Source organism: Xyrauchen texanus, chromosome 32 (assembly GCF_025860055.1).
Source record: "Xyrauchen texanus isolate HMW12.3.18 chromosome 32, RBS_HiC_50CHRs, whole genome shotgun sequence".
NCBI lineage: Eukaryota > Metazoa > Chordata > Actinopteri > Cypriniformes > Catostomidae > Xyrauchen > Xyrauchen texanus.
This window is the reverse complement of record NC_068307.1, coordinates 37,986,011-38,005,876: the sequence shown is the minus strand read 5'-3', so window position 1 is coordinate 38,005,876 and position 19,866 is coordinate 37,986,011. Positions and strand designations below refer to the sequence as shown.

General features: G+C 36.7%; 1 protein-coding gene across 1 annotated transcript; it reads right to left on the bottom strand.

Annotated features, from left to right (window-relative positions):
• Positions 1-1,786: 1,786 nt before the first annotated feature.
• On the bottom strand, positions 1,787-19,660 carry prr13 (proline rich 13). Its single transcript, XM_052101332.1, has 4 exons — positions 19,583-19,660; positions 11,040-11,075; positions 7,875-8,230; positions 1,787-4,118 (listed from the first exon to the last, which is right to left on the bottom strand). The coding sequence occupies exons 2-4, from the start codon at positions 11,053-11,055 to the stop codon at positions 4,077-4,079; spliced, it is 414 nt and encodes a 137-aa protein (XP_051957292.1). The 5' UTR covers positions 11,056-11,075; positions 19,583-19,660; the 3' UTR covers positions 1,787-4,076.
• Between the last annotated feature and the right edge of the window lie 206 nt (positions 19,661-19,866).

Below are 19,866 nucleotides of genomic sequence, written 5' to 3'. Positions count from 1 at the left end.
TTTTAAAATGCCAAATGGGATTGAAATTCAAGGGAAAAGTTAACCCTTTCTGAAGTAGTTATTTTGAATAGGTATTATCTTAATATTTTACTCAAAAAAGCATCTTGCTGTCTAAAAATAATTTGCCTAAATTGACAAATGTTGTCCTATAACTATTGTCCCTGTATCTACACAATATTATTACAACCCCCTCGGGGCCTTTAACCCTGAAAATACCTTGCATTGCATTTAATAGAAATAGCAATACATTAAATGAACACATACATTAGAATGTTTGATATTGTCATTTTAGTGAGTTTGGACTTTTTTTATAATGGAAAATTTTTATTTTTGTGTTTAAATGTTGATTTTAGTCATCTCTTAATCATTGGAATGTCTGAAGGCAAACAAAACCAGATCTTTTCCTCCTACAAGAGCATTAGAATAGAACAGATTTTAAACAGGTGAAAAACGGATAGCTTGGCCCATAATTCATAGAGGTCCCTGCTTTGAAGCCCTTGATTTGACTTTTTTTCAAAAGTTGTAAGAATCACCACAGCTTTGACCATGTCTTATCAATACTAAAGCTATTAATTTTGTTATGGAAAAAACAGTAGTCTTAACATTTAAAATATATCTACCTAAAACTTTGTAATTTGCACCTTTTATATTTTTTTTAATTAATTCATAACATTTCTGTCAAATCATATCTGTGTTACTATAGTTGGTTTTACTACAGTAATATGTAGCATTTTACTCTAAATTTCCACTTTCACTTTCAGATGTGAAAGTGAATCTGAACATGCACCACGTGTGGCTTTCAGATGGAAAAGTGAAAGTGGAGATTTAAAGTACTTAAATTTGGATTTGCTTCTCACTCACACCTATCATATTACTTCTAAAGATATAGATTTAACCACAGGAGTAATTTGGATTACTTTTATGTTTCTTTTATGTGATTTTGGAGCTACAAAGATCTGATCACCATTCACTTGCATTGCAAGGAACTACAGAGCTGATATATTCTTCTAAAAGTCTTAATTTGTGTTCTGCTGAAGAAAGTTTAAACATCTTGGATGGCATGAGGGTGAGTAAAAGATGAGAGAATTTTCATTTTTAAGAGCACTCTCCCTTTAATGGTGCCAGATTACTTATGTTTACAAAGTTCCTTCCTTCCTTAACTGATTATGATGTGCTCTTCAGTGGTGTAATTATGAGTTCCAAGCACATGAATGACCCAGCAAAGTTGTATTTACAAATGGGAAAGTCGGAATTCTAGATGAAACATGAGTTTCCAAGTTGGAACTCTGTAAAGGCAGTATCGACATAAAAGATGATGGAAACCGGTGATTTTGCCAGTTATTTTAACTTCTGTAATTTATTTTAAAAAAATAAATAAATAAATAAATAAAAAAAAAATGAATAATAATAATAATAATTTTATATATATATATATATAAAACAGTCAACTAATGATTCACCCTTTGCAGTTTGTTTTAAGCCAATTCATTAATATATTTTTTTAGATACCATGCATTAATAAATCATATATGTTGTGTATAAGTGATGTGGGTTATCCACTTGTTTAATGTTTATTTACCAGTACAACAAAAAAAGAGCTTTTGTCATTGTTTGTTGTGTATTTGTTTGAGTTTGGCTTCTTCTGTACTTTGTTTACACTTAAAATGCTTGACATGTCATAATAACGAATGACCAATTTGGAGGTACAAGCTTCCTAGGTCCACTTGAAGGCAGCATTTAAAACACAGAGCAGACAAAAACATAAAAACCAAGCACCAGGGTGTCATAAGGTTGAAAATTGATTTATTGAAAACATGTCAGTGCTTTCTCATTATTAGCCATGATACATTATACAACTTAGATTAAACATATTACACAATTAACAAGTTGAAATGTGTTAAATTGCATTTTAAGTTAATCACTTGATTAATCACATTCACTTAGAAAGGCTACATAAATTACAGGATTAATTTCAGAACTATTTTATAGATTGTAAAATCAATTTCTTCATAAATTGTGATGTTAAAGCTGTAGTGTGTAACCTTTTCAAAGTTAAAATACTCTCCTATCCTAGCTTATTATGCAGAAACAACTATAAGCCATTTGTACTGTATGTTGATTTTCTCGACAACTATAAAAACTGTGGGCCATATTTTAGCATTGCTACGCCTTCTGCACAGCACTGTGCGATTCATCATACATGTGAAATAGGTGGGCATGGCCATCAAGTTTTGGTATTTTCGTGCAAGCATGAGTTAAGTCTAGGCACAAGTGGGTTTGGCAAAATTGTGCTCGCAAAGCGCTAATGGGATGGGACATTTACACATTTAATTCTGTGGTTCTTCTATGGACTGTCAGCATCCTATTATATAGTCCACTCCATTCCCTATCAAGAACCAGTGAAAGAAATAAACAAAGACAGCAACTCCATAAAAGTGAGAAGGCCTAATATAAACTGGCTTAATGCAATGAATTATAAGAATAGAAATATGGACTTGTTGAATGTCAGGCATATTTCTATGACAGTGACGTAATATAACGTTTCACTGTATTTTCAGAGTTTGGACATTAACATTACCACATGCTAGTGGAACCTCCTGACTATAATAATGCAAGTACTGATTTTGGAATTGGCACCAAGAATAGATGTGCTTCTAAAACATCTTAGCACAAAGACCCATTTTTCAGGAAAACAGCAAATTGTGCTTTGCGCCACTTCATTAACATACAATACACCCACAGACAGCGCAAACACTCCCACAGATAGCACAAACACCCCCACCCACTTGCGATTTGCGCTGGCACAGAAACTGCACAGATTTAGTGCTCTCATTAAAATTAGATAAGACAAAGAGCACAGTCATTGTGTGTTGCACTGCTCTTAGAGTGGTCAAAAATAGAGCCCTGTGTCTTTGTGGCACTATAAAAAAATCTTGTGCAGTGGCCCATCCAGCCCAACACATCAACACTGACTCAACCAATAGCATGAAACTGGGGCGGGACTATCCTTGTTTGATTTGCAGCAGACAGGGGAATATTTAGAGAAGCTTTAAAAATATACATTTCTGTTCTGTTGGTGCTAGAGGCACAGAAATTACACACTTCAGCTTTAAAATATAAGTGCGGATTCAAAATAACCCAAAAGTATCATCTGAAGAAATTTATGAAATCAAGAGAGTGAAGAATCTTTCTCAATGAAGTAACTTTGATGCATAAAAAGGAAAGAAATATATTTAAATCACAATTCACAAATTGAAGCAAATGTCTGACATATAATATAGTTGTTCAAAACTGAGTCAAATTTATCCAACTTATAATTGACTTTGACTTTAGGTCAAAGAATGTTTTGGTGACTGTTGTACTGTAGTCAATTACACTCTACACTGAAAGTACAATACACCGATCAGCCACAACATTAAAACCACCTGTCTAATATTGTGTAGGTCCCCCTTGTGCCACCAAAACAGTGCCCACCCACATTCTGAGATGTTATTCTTCACACCACAATACAATGTACAGAGCAGTTATCCGAGTTACCATAGACTTTGTCAGTTCGAACCAGTCTGGCCATTCTCTGTTGACCTCTCTCATCAACAAGGCATTTGCATCCACATTTCTGCCACTCACTGGAAGTTTTTTTGTTTTAGGCACCATTTGGAATGAATTCTAGAGACTGTTGTGTGTGAAAATCCCAGGAGATCAGTAGTTACACAAACAATCAAACAGCCCATCTAGAACCACTAAGATTTGAAATTACAAAGTCTACGGTAGCGCTGTACAATTGTGGTGAGAAGAATATAATCTCAGTATGCTATTCTGAGATGCGGGTTGGCGCTGTTTTGGCAACACGAGAGGGACCTACACAATATTATGCAGGTGGTTTTAACGCTGTGAATGATCAGTGTATTTAACTATTATTATGGTGTACAATTACTCTGGTACTTCACATCCCCACGATTATCCATTTTAATGCGGATGGTCACTTGGTCAGTTATCTGCACAGACATTTGGAAATTAGACATAAATCTATTTATTGAGTGGAGGAAAATAATCAGTGCATAAAAGCATCATCATCTTCAGTCAGAATCACTGCTGCTGCTACTGCTCGAAGAGGAATGCTGCAAAAAAAAAAAAAAAGGTTTCAGTGATGATCCACTTCAACATCACTGTAATTACTCAAAGGAGTTAATGAAGTCCAGCCACATTGACAGTTAAATTTTCATCACTCTAATTCAGGGCAGTTCAGCCTTTTTCAGGCCAAAGACCCATTGGAGGTAGAGAGACAGAGCTTGGACACTGTTATACACTGTATAAAACGTGTTGCATCTTCAGCTTGGCCAATAATATAAATATTTGTTTAATATGCAAAGTTAATTTATAAGGCTATGTCCACATTTATCCAGATACATTTGTTTAGTTTTCGAAGTGCTATCGACACTGCTATTTTCAAGCATTTTCCAAAAGTTGCTCGTCCACACTAAAACTTAAATCCCCTTACTGCACATATGAAACATCGCAGTTCCATGTACATTCTGAAATGCATTTGTCCTCGTTTTTCCATTGCAGTAGTTGTCAAAAATGCTGGTATTTCGGTACCAAGTCGACACTAAAATAAAAAAAGATGTTACGATACCAGTGTTTCTGTAATACCAGTAGTACAGAGCACCGACTCAATCTGGTACCAGCAGACTGACACATGACTGCTTTAAAATGCTCACAGGCTTATTTTAAACACGTGCTCCATTTCTCCTTTTACATTGAAATGGAAAATTTATCAAATTAAAATCATGACATGTCCTAGTGTGATTTATTAAACCACTAATATCCGCAATCTTAGTGTGGATGAGCTGCGTACTTTGAATGTATAAATCAGACCGCTCATACAATGGCAAATCCACAGACATTGAGAATCATTCGCGTTGTATCAAATGACAGAGAAGAGCACTAATCTACTATGAACCATGCAGCACAAGTAAACTACATATTTATATTATTAAATCACAGCATGTGCGCTTTAATCTCAACTCAACTTTATTTATAAAGCATTTAAAACTACAGAGTATCATTTAAAACATAACATTTCAAAATGACCACATACACCAATAATCTAAAATCCTCCAAAACCACCAATCCACCAAACACTCCAAAACTGTGTCATACATTTCATTTGTCAGACTCAAAGGCCAGTGAAAAGAGATGAGATTTCAGACGTGACATAAAAGTCTTCAATGATCACACTGTGCCGTGACAAACTGTTTATCAGGAAAAGTGAAGCTTCTGCCAAAAGTCACTCATCATATTAAAAGCACGATTAAAAATAAAAGCTAGATGCCTGAAAATGAAGAAATTGTGACAGAAATATATAACAACTGTATAGTAAAATGTAATATTCACTGTAATAATAATAATAATAATAAAAGGAATATATCAACAAGCAAGACTGCTGTTGAAAAAAAATTAAAATGACATTGAAACGTTCCATTTTCACTTGTTAAAAGTTTTAAGAATTAATTGATTAGACACCATTTTGAAGATTACATTTAATTAAACTTAAAAATGTGGAGTTCTGAAAAATAATAATGATTAAACATTAGCACATTATCATATTAGCATATTTTTGCTGTGGTATCGAAATTGGTATCGATAACCGTGAAATGTCACTGGTATCGGTACCGACTACTAAGACTTTGGTACAGTGACAACACTAGTCGCCGGACAGCAATTCTGATCAAACTTTGCTTAGCCTATGAAGGACTGCATTGAGAAAAGTAACATTTATCTTTATCGATGCTCTCAAAGTGAATAACAGGCACAATAACGCCGCTACAATGTGGGCTGCCATCTTGATTGTTTTGGGTTGAATGGATCACATGACAACAAATACCTCATGATTTTCAGATATCTCCGTCTTCCCCATCCACACTACTACGTGAAGATGGGTTTTTGAAAAACCCAGTTTTTGCTATCTAAAACGCCAACTCAGTGTGGATGGAAGGCCAAAACGTAGAGAAAAAGATGAGTTTTCAAACAAAAATGTATTTGTGTCGACGTGGCCAAAGTAATTCATTGCTAAGTTGATTCCCTGAAAAGTGTAAACACAGACTCTGTGGTGTTATCAAAACATTGCTCCGTTTATGTGTCCTGACCAGCAATACTGACTCAACCAATGTTGTTAGCTAGGGCTGGACTATCGGATTGTTAAAGGGTTAGTTCACCCAAAAATGAAAATTGATCTCTCATCATTTACTCTCCCTCAAACCATTCCAGGTGTGTACGACTTTCTTCATCAGACCACATTTGAAGAAAAATATCTTAGCTCAGTAGGTCTTTAAAATGCAAGTGGATGGTGATCCAGCCTTTGAAGTTCTAAAAAGAACAGTCAGCAAAAATGTCATTCATATGACTCCACTGGTTAAATTAATGTCTTCTAAAGGGAAACAGTCACATTTGCTGTGAAAAAGATACATATTTAAGTACTTTTTAACTATAAATAATCGCTTCTTTTTTTCACCATCCACTTGCATTTTAAGGACCTACTGAGCAAAGATATTTTTATATTTTTCTGTTCCAATGAAGAAAGAAAGTCATACAACACCTGGGATGGCATGGGGGTGAGTAAATGATGAGAGAATTTTCATTTTTGGGTGAACTATCCCTTTATTCAATGGAAGAATAGAGGGTGTTCAGCAAACCTGTCTGAAAACCAGACTGATCTCCTTGTTAATTCTGTGACGGTCAATTTGTTTTTTAAGTTGCTGAAAAACGCCTGTGCTTACCGAAATTTGAATCACTGGCCACAGTGGCTAAAGCTGGAAGTGTTGTTGAATGTATTTGCATTCGTGAGCTCCACATTCCGGGTGAAATGTCCACAGAGTGGCACCAAAAGTTAGTTGTTTTTTTTGTTGTTGTACAGGATGCAATACAGTCAACAGTAAGGCATATTTTATTAACCATACGCCCTAACTCAAAGCCCATACCTAAACATCAGTGGAATATTTTATGCATGATCATGTTGCTGAGAACAGTCAGTATTTTTGCAGTTCTGTATGGTAACCCTAGTGGTGCAGAAATTATATTTAAGAGTTATCATTTCTACACAGTTGATGTCTCTCATGAGTTCATCCACGTGAACTAAAGGTCTGCAACCCAACCCGGGCACGACGGGACACTGGGTTCCGGGTTAGTTTCGGATACGTATTTCAAGTATGACTTCGGGTTTGGGTTTGTAGTTAATGAAAAAATAAACAGGTCAGGCCAACCTAACTTGTTTCGCACGTGCACCTTCACAGACATGTGTGAACAAACAAGTTAGGGGCCGTTCACACCAAACTCTTTTTCCATTGCTTTTCTATGTAAACATATGCTCGTCAGACGTCTTTGACTGTTGCACTGTGTCTCGTTGTTTCTTCAGTGACTCGTGCAGGACAACCAAATTTTTTTAGACACAATGTCAAGTTTTACAAGTTTCAAAAACATGTGTTATTTTCCATTCAATGCACTGCCTCTAGCTTGTTTTTAGCACAGGTGTCACAAATATTCAACATGATGAATCTTCATGTGAACGTTACATAGTTACAAATAATTCAAGATTTTTCTGCACCAAGCAAAGTTTCAGGGCTTGACAAATGGTACGCCAGTGTTTTTTCCCTTCTAATCTAGTGTGCTGATGGCCCCAGTGCCTTCTTAAAATTGTGAATGTTTATTGTTGCGAATGTTGTCTATGATGCTAACATAAAATACAGCCTATTGCAACAATACTTGCTTGGAGAAAGGTAAGACAACAGTCTCGGGTAAAGTTTGGTTTACATTTTAAGACCCATGCAGACCTCTAACCTGAACAAGTAACGTGAGTAACTCAACATTCATCCTCTTACCTTGCCATGCTTCATGTGTTTGTGTTCCTTGTTAACTTTATGAGCCTTCTTGCCTTTCTTCATCTTCTTCATCTTCTTGTGTTTCGTATGACCAGGCACACTCATACCTGCTGGGTGTCCTCCAATCTCCGGGACAGGACAAGGGTATCCTACACCAGGAAATGGTGCATGCGGACCAGGGGCAGCTGGAGGAAAGGGATGTTGGTTTGGGGTCATGTAAGGCATGGTCATGGGGTGATTCGTGCCTGGTGGGTAGACAGGGTTCTGTCCGGGTGGGTGAGCTGGGATGGGCATGGCTGGATATGAGGGGTATTGAGGTGGAGGAAATGCAGGATTGGGCGGCTGAACTGGAGGTCCTGCACATCAAAGCAAAACAAATATGTGATGGACAATAAGGTCCATATATAATAATAATAAAATAAGGTTCTACATTAACATGAATAAATATATTAGATAGCATGAACTAACAATGAACAATACTTTTTATAGATAGTCAGCTGGTCATCTTAATATGTGCACCCCATGAGGCAATCTGCTCTATGTAAAATAAAACAGCTTTTATTACGCTACTGATATGACTAAACTCTTCATCTCAGTGGAGTACACATCATTTTAAACAGATTTGTCAAAAGTACAATTAATTTCTTTAGGAAGAAGACTTCTTAAAAAGAGTAAAACATGATTAAGTACACCATTAAGACTGAATATCCACATGCATAGAGTAATCATAACACATTTTCTTGCAGAAAAAAAAATCTAAAATTTTCTTGGATGATTGTATGTGCTTCGTATACTGCTGTTTTTCTATCATAGAGTGATACAGAGGAAACTGTTGACAAATAACTAATATGAATGTACATTTTGAAATACTTTTGAATTACTTTGTGAGATTTGTTTTGTTATTTAATAAGATACAAGTGTTTAATAATATAGACTTATACTTGCTATGATTCTGAACACTGACTGTGATAAAAGATTTTGATAATGAAGATATTACATGTTTCTGTTTTTACTGATAACATGGTCTTATGGAACAGGGGCATTTTTTTTTATTAAATTCAAGGCAATTGTGGCGCCATTAGACAAAAGTTAGAAGAAAATGTGAATAGTGCTTCCAGTGCAAAAAAAAGGTTTGCTATGATGCTAGGGTGTTGTGGGTGATTGCCAAGGCGTTGCTATGCAATAGAGTGCAACAGTCAGGTTCCTGATGTAAAAATCCCATTCATTTTTGATAACTTCAAGGGGTCATGAAATGCTCTTTTTATGTTAGTAATGTCTTTTTTGGTTTGTTTTTTGCATTAAATATGGATCATTTTCCACCCTGTCTCTGGTCCTCTGTTTGAAACGTTCAGTTTTGGCATAAGTGCCTCATTAAACTTTAATGTATATGCCCACTGTTCTGATTGGCTAACATCGTGCAGCCCCTCAAATTCAGAAATTTTTTAAACTCATTCTGAAGAGTATGAACAGACTCCTCAACATTATAAAACAAAATTTCAGAGATTCCATTTTGCACTGCACACGCTGGTGCTACTACTGCCAACAATACAAATAAATGGTTTAGTAAGTTTGCGTCGATGCGCCCCGTGTAGACAGCCTCAATCCGCTGTGTCACGTTGCGTCAATGGGCATGCCTGGTATAAACTGGATGTCAGCATCATAACCTATCAAACAGTCAAGGCATTTGAAATATTCATGAATAGAACCGTTTACTTACTGTTTTGCATTGGTCAAAGTATTTTTAACTGCCACATCCTTCAATAACAGTTAATAATAATTAATTAATAATAATTCCATACATTTACGTGCTTTTCTAGGCACTAGTGCAACATAGTGCTTTACATAGTATAGGGGGAATCTCCTCAACCACCACCAGTGTGCAGCATCCACCTAGATGATGCAACGGCAGCCATAGTGCACCAGTATGTTCACCACACACCAGCTATTGATGGAGAGGAGAGTAGAGTGATGTAGCCAATTCAGGGATGGGGATTATTAGGAGGACATAATAGATAAGGGCCATTGGAGGGAATGTTTACATACAAGAAAAATTAAAAATAGTGCAGATGGGTGAAAGAACGCTTCTATGACATGTTTGTGCTCAAAACAGCAAGAGGCAGAAGTTGAATGACAGAGAATAGCTTCTCCTCTTCAGAGTTGTAACTTGAATCTTTTAAAAGCGGCCCGATATATTTTTTTTATAGAAGAAAGACCTCTTATATGTCAAAATATCAAGGAAAATGTAATTCCTCATGGCATGACCCCTTTAATAAATTTAAAATAACTAGATTTTTGATGATAACTTATAAACAGACCTACTATACCATGAGCTTCAAAGTTGTTAATCAATTGGATATGCCTCTGTTGAAGTCTCAGTCCACGTGAGATACAAATGTATGTATTTGTAAATATATATATATAGTCTTTTTTTCCTGTTTTCATTTTTATAGATCACAATTCTTCATGGGATGCTTCATTCCATCACGAAAGTAAATACACAGTCTTGTACAGTACTTTGTCTTTTTCATTCATTGCTTCAAATCAAAGTTTGTAATGTTGTGATACACCTCGGAGCTGGATGGTTTGGTTCATGGCTTAGACCTCATTTATGAAGTACTTTATGAAATCTCTGTGGAAGAATTAAATGTGAAAAAGGCTACTTCAGGAACAAAGGCAGCAGAAAATGTGGATGGGTACTGTATTGCTTAGGTGTTTGGAGTGGTTTGAAGCACATTTTTATGCAGTTACAACAGTTCTTTGCCCGAACAACTCAAGAGTTCATCCACAAATCTTTGATATTCTGGTCTCTAGAGATGACTCCTTCAATGCACAGTATGCTTATGGTACCTTTTCAACTGTTTTATCAATCACCAGGTTGAAATCATATGCCTGATCATTATGAAACTTGTTGATGCTGAGGACCCCCAAATATGACGGTCCCCTTGCTAGGGACCCCTTCCTAAAATATAAATGCAATTGGTGGGGGCAATCTTGCCTAGGTCACCAACAGAGACTGGGTCAGCCCTACCCATCTCATTCAATCACATAAACATTAAAATGTGGAATAAAATGTGGTCTGAAGAACAAATGTTGGTGCAAAAATCAATACACATATAATAAATGATAATAAATACAGTTTCAGAGAAAACTGAAAACAATGGTCACCTTGATTCGGCCACATGTTTGTCTTGTCCAATTGACCTGCAATGAAAGGAAAAATATACACAAGCAAGATTTTAAATAGCTGAACTTTAACTACTTAAATTTATAGATGTAAGGAGATCAATAATTTGCATCCAGTTGAATTTTTTTTTTACACCCATTTACTTGCATGATAAGGACCTGACAGAGCTCCTTGGGATGGCATATGGGTGAATAAAAGATAATTAAAATTGAATTCCTTTAAGCTAACAACACAAAAACAATTATAATATTTAATGTCTTTATTGAACACATCCCATTAAACATTTACAGTGCTGTGGAAAAGTAAGTGAACCCTTGGATTTAAAATCTGGTCGATCCCAGCTGTGTATAAGACCTGCACAACGTTCCGAAGGAATTTTAGACCACTTTTCCTTACAGAACTGCTTCAGCTCAGACATATTCTTAGGATGGCTCTCTTGAGGCCATTCTACACAAAATCTCTATTGGGTTAAGGTTTGGGCTCTGACTGGGTCACTCCAAAAGGTGTACTTTCTTTTTCTGAAGCCATTCTTTAGTGGATCTACTTCGATATTTCATTGAAGGTCATTGTCCTGCTGCATCACCCAACTACTACTGAGGTTCAGCTGGCACACAGCCAACCAAATATTATCCTGTAGGATTTCTTGATAAACTTTGGAATTTACATTTTCCCTTAATGATTGAAAGTGGTCCAGGCCCAAACGCAGCCCCAAATCATGATGCTCACTCCAACAAACTTCACCTTTGTGATCATTTTTTCATGTTGGTATATGGTGCACTTTCTACACAATAAGTAGTGCTGCGCATACTTCCCAAACAAGACATCGGTCTATAAAACATTTTCCCAGTAGAGTTGTGGAGTGTCAAGTTGGTCTTTGGAAAAATTCAGGGTCGCAGCAATGTTTTTGTTTGAAAGCTGTGGCTTCCTTCATGGTGTGCTGCCATGGACACCATACTGGTTTAATGTTTTACATAATAAAAGACTCATGAACAGAGATGTTAACCAATTCCAATGATTCCTTCAAGTCTTTAACGGTCACTCTAGGCTTCTTTTTTTTAACTCATTGAGCATTCTGCGGTGTGCCCTTTGAGAACAGTCACAGTACTTAATCGACTCCATTTATAGACAATTTGCCTATAAGTGGACAGATGAACATCCAAGCTCTTCGAGATAACTTTGTTGCCCTTTCATCTTCATGCAAAGCAACAATTCTTGATCGTAGGTCTTTTGAGATGTCTTTTTTGTGAGGCATGGTCCACGTCAGCAGATGCTTCTTGTGAATAGCAAACTCAAAATATTAGTGTTTTTATAAGTCAAAGTAGCTCTAACCCACACCTCCAATCTCCAAACTCTAATTAGCTTTTGTTGACGTCTTTAGACAAGGGGTTCACTTACTTTTTCAACAGCAATTTGAATGTTTAATGGGATATGTTCAATAAAGACATGACAGATTATAATTTTTTGTGTGTTGTTAGCTTAAGCACATTGTGATTTGTCTATACTTGTGACTTTAATTAAGGTGAGATCACATTTTATGAACAATTAATGCAGAAAACCTGCTAATTCCAAAGGACTCACATACTTTTTCTTGCCACTGTACATTAGAGGTCGACCGATATATTGGATTTAAAGATTAATCAGGGCCGAAAGTTGTGTTTAACTATCGTCAATCAGAAAATATCAATTCAGATTTTTTGTTTGTTTAATTCCTGGCGCTGTATTGTTCTACACTATAACGGCACTCTCTAGAGGTTACATTTAAATAATCACTGACTCTGCATTTAGTTAGTTGTGCAACGTGACTAGACTATGCAGAGGGATGGATGCTTCAGAAGCTGATTTAAATCATCGACAGAGAAAGTCAAAGCAGGGCTCCAGACTAAAAAATGACTTGGAGCCATTGGCTCCTTAAATTAAACATTAAGGAGCCAAATGGCTGTTTTTAGTTGCCAAATCATAGAATTGCTCAATTTAGATTGTTGTTCAGAAACAAATAGAATGCAGAAGAAATACAGCTGATAACCTATTAATCAGAGGCTTAATATATACGATTTCATATATATATATATATATATATATATCTCTCTCGCTGTGGAAAAAATTAAGAAACCACTGCAAAATTATCAGCCGTCTACTTTGTTTTGCTTTCTATTAGTTGTTCAGAAGTAAATAGAAAGCAGAAGACAGCTGATAACCCATTAATCAGAGGTTTAATATATGATCTCATACATATATATGGAAAAACTATTAAGTAAGGAAAATTAAGAAAGCAATGCAAAATTATCAGTTTCTCTGGATTTACGTTTTCAGTTTGAGTAAACTTAAAAAAAAAAAAAAAAAAAAACAAAGTACTGACAACATTTCTCCCAAATAAAAATATTGCAATTTTAGATTGCAAAAAGATGCAGTGTTTTCAGATCTCGGATAATGCAAAGAAAACAAGTTATTTAAATATTAATTTTTAAACACCACAATACTAATGTTTTAATTAATGTATTAGTTCAGAAATCAATATTTGGTGGAATAACCCTGATTTTCAATCACAGCTTTCATGCGTCTTGGCATGCTCTCTAACAGTCTTTCACATTGCTGTTGGGTGACTTTATGCCACTCCTGGCACACAAATTCAAGCAGCATGGCTTTGTTTATTGGCTTGTGGCCATACATCTTCCTCTTGATCACATTCCAGAGGTTTTCAAAGGGGTTCAGGCCTGGAGATTGGGCTGGCCATGACAAGGTCTTGATCCGGTGGTCCACCATCTACACCTTGATTGACCTGGCTGTGTGGCATGGAGCATTGTCCTGCTGGAAACACCAATCCTCAGAGTTGGGGAACATTGTTAGAGCAGGAGGAAGTTTTCTTCCAGGATAACCTTGTACGTGGCTTGATTCATGTGTCCTTCACAAAGACAAATCTGCCCAATTCCAGCCTTGCTGAAGCATCCCCAGATCAACACAGATAATGAACAAGAGGAAGATGGATGGCCACAAGCCATCAAACAAAGCAGAGATGCTTGAATATTTGCACCAGGAGTGGCATAAAGTCACCCAACAGCAATAGGAAAGACTGGTAAAGAGCACGCCAAGACGCATGAAAGCTGTGATTGAAAATCAGGGTTATTCCACCAAATATTGATTTCTAAACTCTTCTGAAGTTAAAACATTATTCAAGGTCTGAAACCACTAGTTATTTTAACCAGTTGTCATTTATTTAGCAAATAAATGCTCTAAATGACAATATTTTGTATTTAGAAATTTGGAGAATTATTCTTTATAGAATAAAACAAATTTCACATACCTATAAATAGTAAATCCAGAGAAACTGATAACTTTGCAGTGGTCTATTTTCCAGAGCCACACACACACACACACACACACACACACACACACACGAAAGTATTCACAGCGCTTCACTTTTTCCACATTTAGTTATGTTACAGCCTTATTCCAAAATGGATTAAAATTCATAATTTTCCTCAATTCTACAAACAATACCACATAATGACATTGTGAAAGAAGTTTGTTTGAAATCTTTGCAAATTTATTAAAAGTAAAAAATTAAAAAAAAATAAAAATGTACATAGGTATTCACAGACTTTGCTCAATACTTTGATGAAGCACCTTTGGCACCAATTTTAAATCTTTTTGTGTATGATGCTACAAGCTTGGCACACCTATTTTTGGGCAGCGTAGGTGCACAGCCATTTTCAGATCACTCCAGAGATGTTCTATCAGGTTCAAGTCTGGGCTCTGGCTAGGCCACTCAAGGACGTTCACAGAGTTGTCCCGTAGCCACTCCTTTGTTATCTTGGCTGTGTGCTTAGGGTTGTTGTCCTGTTGGAAGATGAACCTTCACCCCAGTCTGAGGTTCAGAGCACTCTGGAGCAGGTTTTCATCAAGGATGTCTCTGTACATTGCTGCTTTCATCTTTCCCCCAATCCTGACTAGTCTCCAGTTACTGCCACTGAAAAACATGCCCACAGCATGATGCTGCCACCACCATACTTCACTGTAGGGATGGTATTGGCCAGGTGATGAGCGGTGCCTGGATTCCTCCAGACATGCTTGCCATTCAGGCCAAAGAGTTCAATATTTGTTTCATCAGACCAGAGAATTTTGAGAGTCCTTCAGGTGCCTTTTGGCAAACTCTAGGCAGGCTGTCATGTGCCTTTTACTGAGGAGTGGCTTCCGTCTGGCCACTCTACCATACAGGCCTGATTGGCGGAGTGCTGCAGAGATGGTTGTACTTCTGGAAAGTTCTCTCTCCACAGATAAATGCTGGAGCTCTGTCAGAGTGATCATCGGGTTCTTGGTCACCTCCCTTCTCCCCTGATCGCTCAGTTTGGCCAGGTGGCCAGCTCCAGGAAGAGTCCTGGTGGTTCCAAACTTCTCATTTACAGATGGAGCCCACTGTGCTCATTGGGACCTTCAATGCTGCAGCAATGTTTCTGAACCCTTCCACAGATCTGTGCCTCGATACAATCCTGTCTCAGAGGTGTACAGACAATTCCTTGGACTTCATGGCTTGGTTTGTGCTCTGACATGCACTGTTAACTGTGGGACCTTATATAGACAGGTGTGTGCCTTTCCAAATCATGTCCAATCAACTGAATTTACCACAGGTTGACTCCAATCAAGTTGTAGAAACATCTCAAGGATGATCAGTGGAAACAGGATGCACCTGAGCTCAATTTTGAGTGTCATGGCAAAGGCTGTGAATACTTATGTACACGTGATTTTTTTATTTTTAATAAATTTGCAAAGACTTCAAACAAACTTCTTTCACGTTGTCATTATGGGGTATTATTTGTAGAATTTTGAAGAAAATAATGAATTTAATAAATTTTTGAATAATGCTGTAACATAACAAAATGTGGAAAAAGTGAAGCGCTGTGAATACTTTCCGGATGCACTGTATCTGTGTGTGTGTGTGTGTATATATATATATATATATATATATATACACACACACACACACACACACACACACACACACACACACACGTTTGGAATAATGTAAAGATTTTGCTCTTATGAAAAGAAATTGGTACTTTATTCACCAAAGCTCCATTCAACTAATAACAATGTATAGTCCAGACATTAACTGAGAAAAAAAAAAAAAACTACTTCAAAGAGTTCTCATTCAAAAAAAATCCCCCATGTGCAGCAATGAAAGCTTTGCAGATCCTTGGCATTCTAGCTGTCAGTTTGTCCAGATTCTCAGGTGACATTTCACCCCACGCTTCCTGTAGCACTTGCCATAGATGTGTCTGTCTTGTCAGGCACTTCTCACGCACCTTACAGTCTAGCTCAGGGGTGTCAAACTCAGTTCCTGGAGGGCCGAAGCCATCCAGAGTTTAGTTCCAGCCCTTCTCAAATGCCTCCTTGTAATCTTCAAGCACTGCAGAAGACCTTAATTAGCTGCTTCAGGTGTGTTTAATTAGTGTTGGAGCTAAACTCTGCTGGACTGTGGCCCTCCAGGAACGGAGTTTGACACCCCTGGTCTAGCTGATCCCACAAGAGCTCAATGGGGTTAGGATCCATAACACTCTTTTCCAATTATCTGTTGTCCAATGTCTGTGTTTCTTCGCCCACTCGAACATTTACTTTTTGTTTTTCTGTTTCAAAAGTGGCTTTTTCTTTGCAATTCTTCCCATAAGACCTGCACCCCTGAGTCTTCTCTTTACTGTTGTACATGAAACTGGTGTTGAGCAGGTAGAATTCAATGAAGCTGTCAGCTGAGGACATGTGAGGCATCGATTTCTCAAACTATAGACTCTGTATAGTACTTATCCTCTTGTTTAGTTGTGCATCTGGCCTTCCACATCTCTTTCTGTCCTTGTTAGAGCCAGTTGTCCTTTGTCTTTGAAGACTACAGTGCACACCTTTGTTTGTTTTGGCAATTTCAAGTATTGTGTATATAGCTATCAATCCTCAAAACAATGATTAACTGACGAGTTTCTGCTAGTTTCTAGCAGTTTCTTTTTTGCCATTTTGACCTAATATTGACCTTAAGACATGCCAGTCTTTTGGATACTGTGGCAAATCAGAAATAAACGCAAAAACGATGTTAAGCTTCATTTAATGAACCAAACAGCTTTCAGAAGTGTTTTATATAATGGCAAGTGAGTTTCTAGTACAAAATTTGCAATATAGCATGATTAATCAAGGATAATTTGTTGAGTGATGGCTGCTGGAAATGGGGCCTTACTAGATTTGATCAAAAATGACTTTTTTGAAGTTGACAAGTTTTTTTTACATCAGTAATGTCCCGATTATACTTTGTGATCAGTTCAATGCCACTTTGGTGAATTAAAGTACCAATTTCCTTCCGAAACAGCAAAATCTGTACATTATTCTGTTCATTACACGTATCGTGTTGTTCATTATATATTTTGCTGCGGTTTTGAATTGAAACATACACTGAGTGTGTGCAAAAAGTAAGTTAAATGTTATCCCAAAAAGATTAGGTTAAGGTTAATGCTATATGGAGTTTTAAATAAACAAAACCTACCTCCCTAACTTTACCCTTTAACATAAACCTAACTAATAGTGTCATAAAAACAAATGGAAGATGACAGAACATTAACCTTAAAAACTTCTAATTTTAAATAATAATAATAATTTAAAAAACATCCCTACCCTAAATCCTACACTTAAACCGAATAGATAATGTCATTAAAGTAAATGTGTGGCGAACAATACTACCCTACCCTAAACCAAACTGATAGTATAATAAAAGCAAATGTGAGATGAAAATTCTCTAGCAACCACATCATGCTTCTATAACACTATTGGCTCATGTGTTGACTTGTGTGCTTTGCTGGACTCATACCCCAGTTTTCTTTGTCAAAGTCCAATGCTCTATCAGTTTAACATAGGTGTGTTACATGTGACGGTATTCAGTAGTATGATATATCACAGTAATTAACGTGCACAATATTGTTATCGTGTGCACATCAAAATCCCTTTTAGCTAAACTGTTTTGATTTTTCTGATCACACAGTAGTTTTTTCACCATCAATGAACCAAGATTCAGAACACTGAATATATGTGGCACAAATGAACATGTGTATTCTGATGTAAAAAAAAAAAAAAAGCGACGGAGGCAGAAGGAGAATGCTTTATTCGCCTTCTAATGGTGAGTTCATATACAACGCGAAGCGAGTGTTTCGCGCAGTGCAATTGCATACAAAGTCAATGCAAAGATGTGAATAGACACAAATTCGCACCGCCATGAAGTGAATAGTGCACTCGAACATTCAAAATCACTTCATTTTTCAACTCGAGTGAAAAATCCGCAATGACGCGTTGTCGTAAAAGCCTATCAGGATTGAGATTGTCACTGACGTACAGACGTAGTAGCAGAAGAAATCTGGAAAAATGTATGAAAAAATTGTTGTGGTGTGTCGGCTGTGGGCACCCGGAATTGTATGACACAACGTCAAACATGTACAGAGACCGGACGAAAAAAGGAGGAAAGAGGAGCAGAAGTTGGACTACCTGGAAAGTTCTGAAAATATGCACACCTACTTGATTCCATCTATTGGTTGTACTTTATTATGAACCAAGTCATAGAAGCCCCTCCTCCTGTCCTTTTCCGGAAGAGAAGGGGGGATACTGGCGAGTTTGTGTTACATTGCCAGGCGAACATTTTCTTCGCGTTATATGTGAATTTAACATAATAATCCGAAGTATTCTGGGTTCCATAAAAATGCAGAAGGATTTTTGGTTGAAGTCGGCTTCCCTTTGTGTAAAACATCTGCCAGAAAAGTTGCAACACATTTTTTTTTTTGCATCAAATACATAGTCCTGTAATTAATGATGGCAATGTGGTATAATGATTATTTAAATATTAAGTTCAAGATGAAACGCCACGCAGTCGTACGTTGTAATAAAGTGTGAGCGAATTAGTTAGCGCCTAGCTATATATTAGCAACTGGCTTGTTATCCAGAGAGAAACAAACATGCATACTATTGTTTCCGCCTAGTAGCTGTTAAATTAGTCAAGCCTAACTTTAACATTAGCCTAAACATGAGAAGTTGTAGGTCTGACCAAGCCCTCATATTAAGGGGTCCGGACAGAGTCGGTTTCCACCTGGGCAAATAATGACATGGTTCAAATGATATTGTAGGATACACAAGCACAAATTAAAAAGGCTTGCATATATAAAATTACATTAAACTTTTTAATCTAAATTCATCTAAAGGCGTTTACATTTTAAATTAATATCTAAAGATGTTTTAAGACTCTGCACTTATTTCTCCATATCATCTGGAAATATGTGGGTGCAGCACAGGAAAACACCCTGGATAAACAACAGCTTTTTGTGATACATGTCAGTAGGCCTACTAATACAGTACTATCCATTCTGACATATTGTTTAGTTATAATGTATGTTTCTTGCACAAAGTAATGCATACTTGCACAATCACACACGATTTTATTTATCTAAAACATAAAAGATTTAAACAGCTTCATACATTAAATATTTCAAATAACAATAATGTAAAGACGACATACCTGCTTGCTGGGAAATCTAAGGCACTGACGCTCGTTTCCGCATTTAGCGAGCACACCTATCACCGTGGTGATGTCATCGTGTCGCGCGAACTCTGAACGGCCCAACCCTCGATATCTCGTGCTGCATTAAACATCAATGAATACTAAGAAAGTCACATTTCTATTGCATTAAGACCTTGTTTTACTTTCTAATTTTGCATATAAAATTTTTATGTTATTATTATTGTGTTTTGAAACGAGATCCAATTTTATTTGTGTTTGTACATCCTTTAATTTAGTGTTTG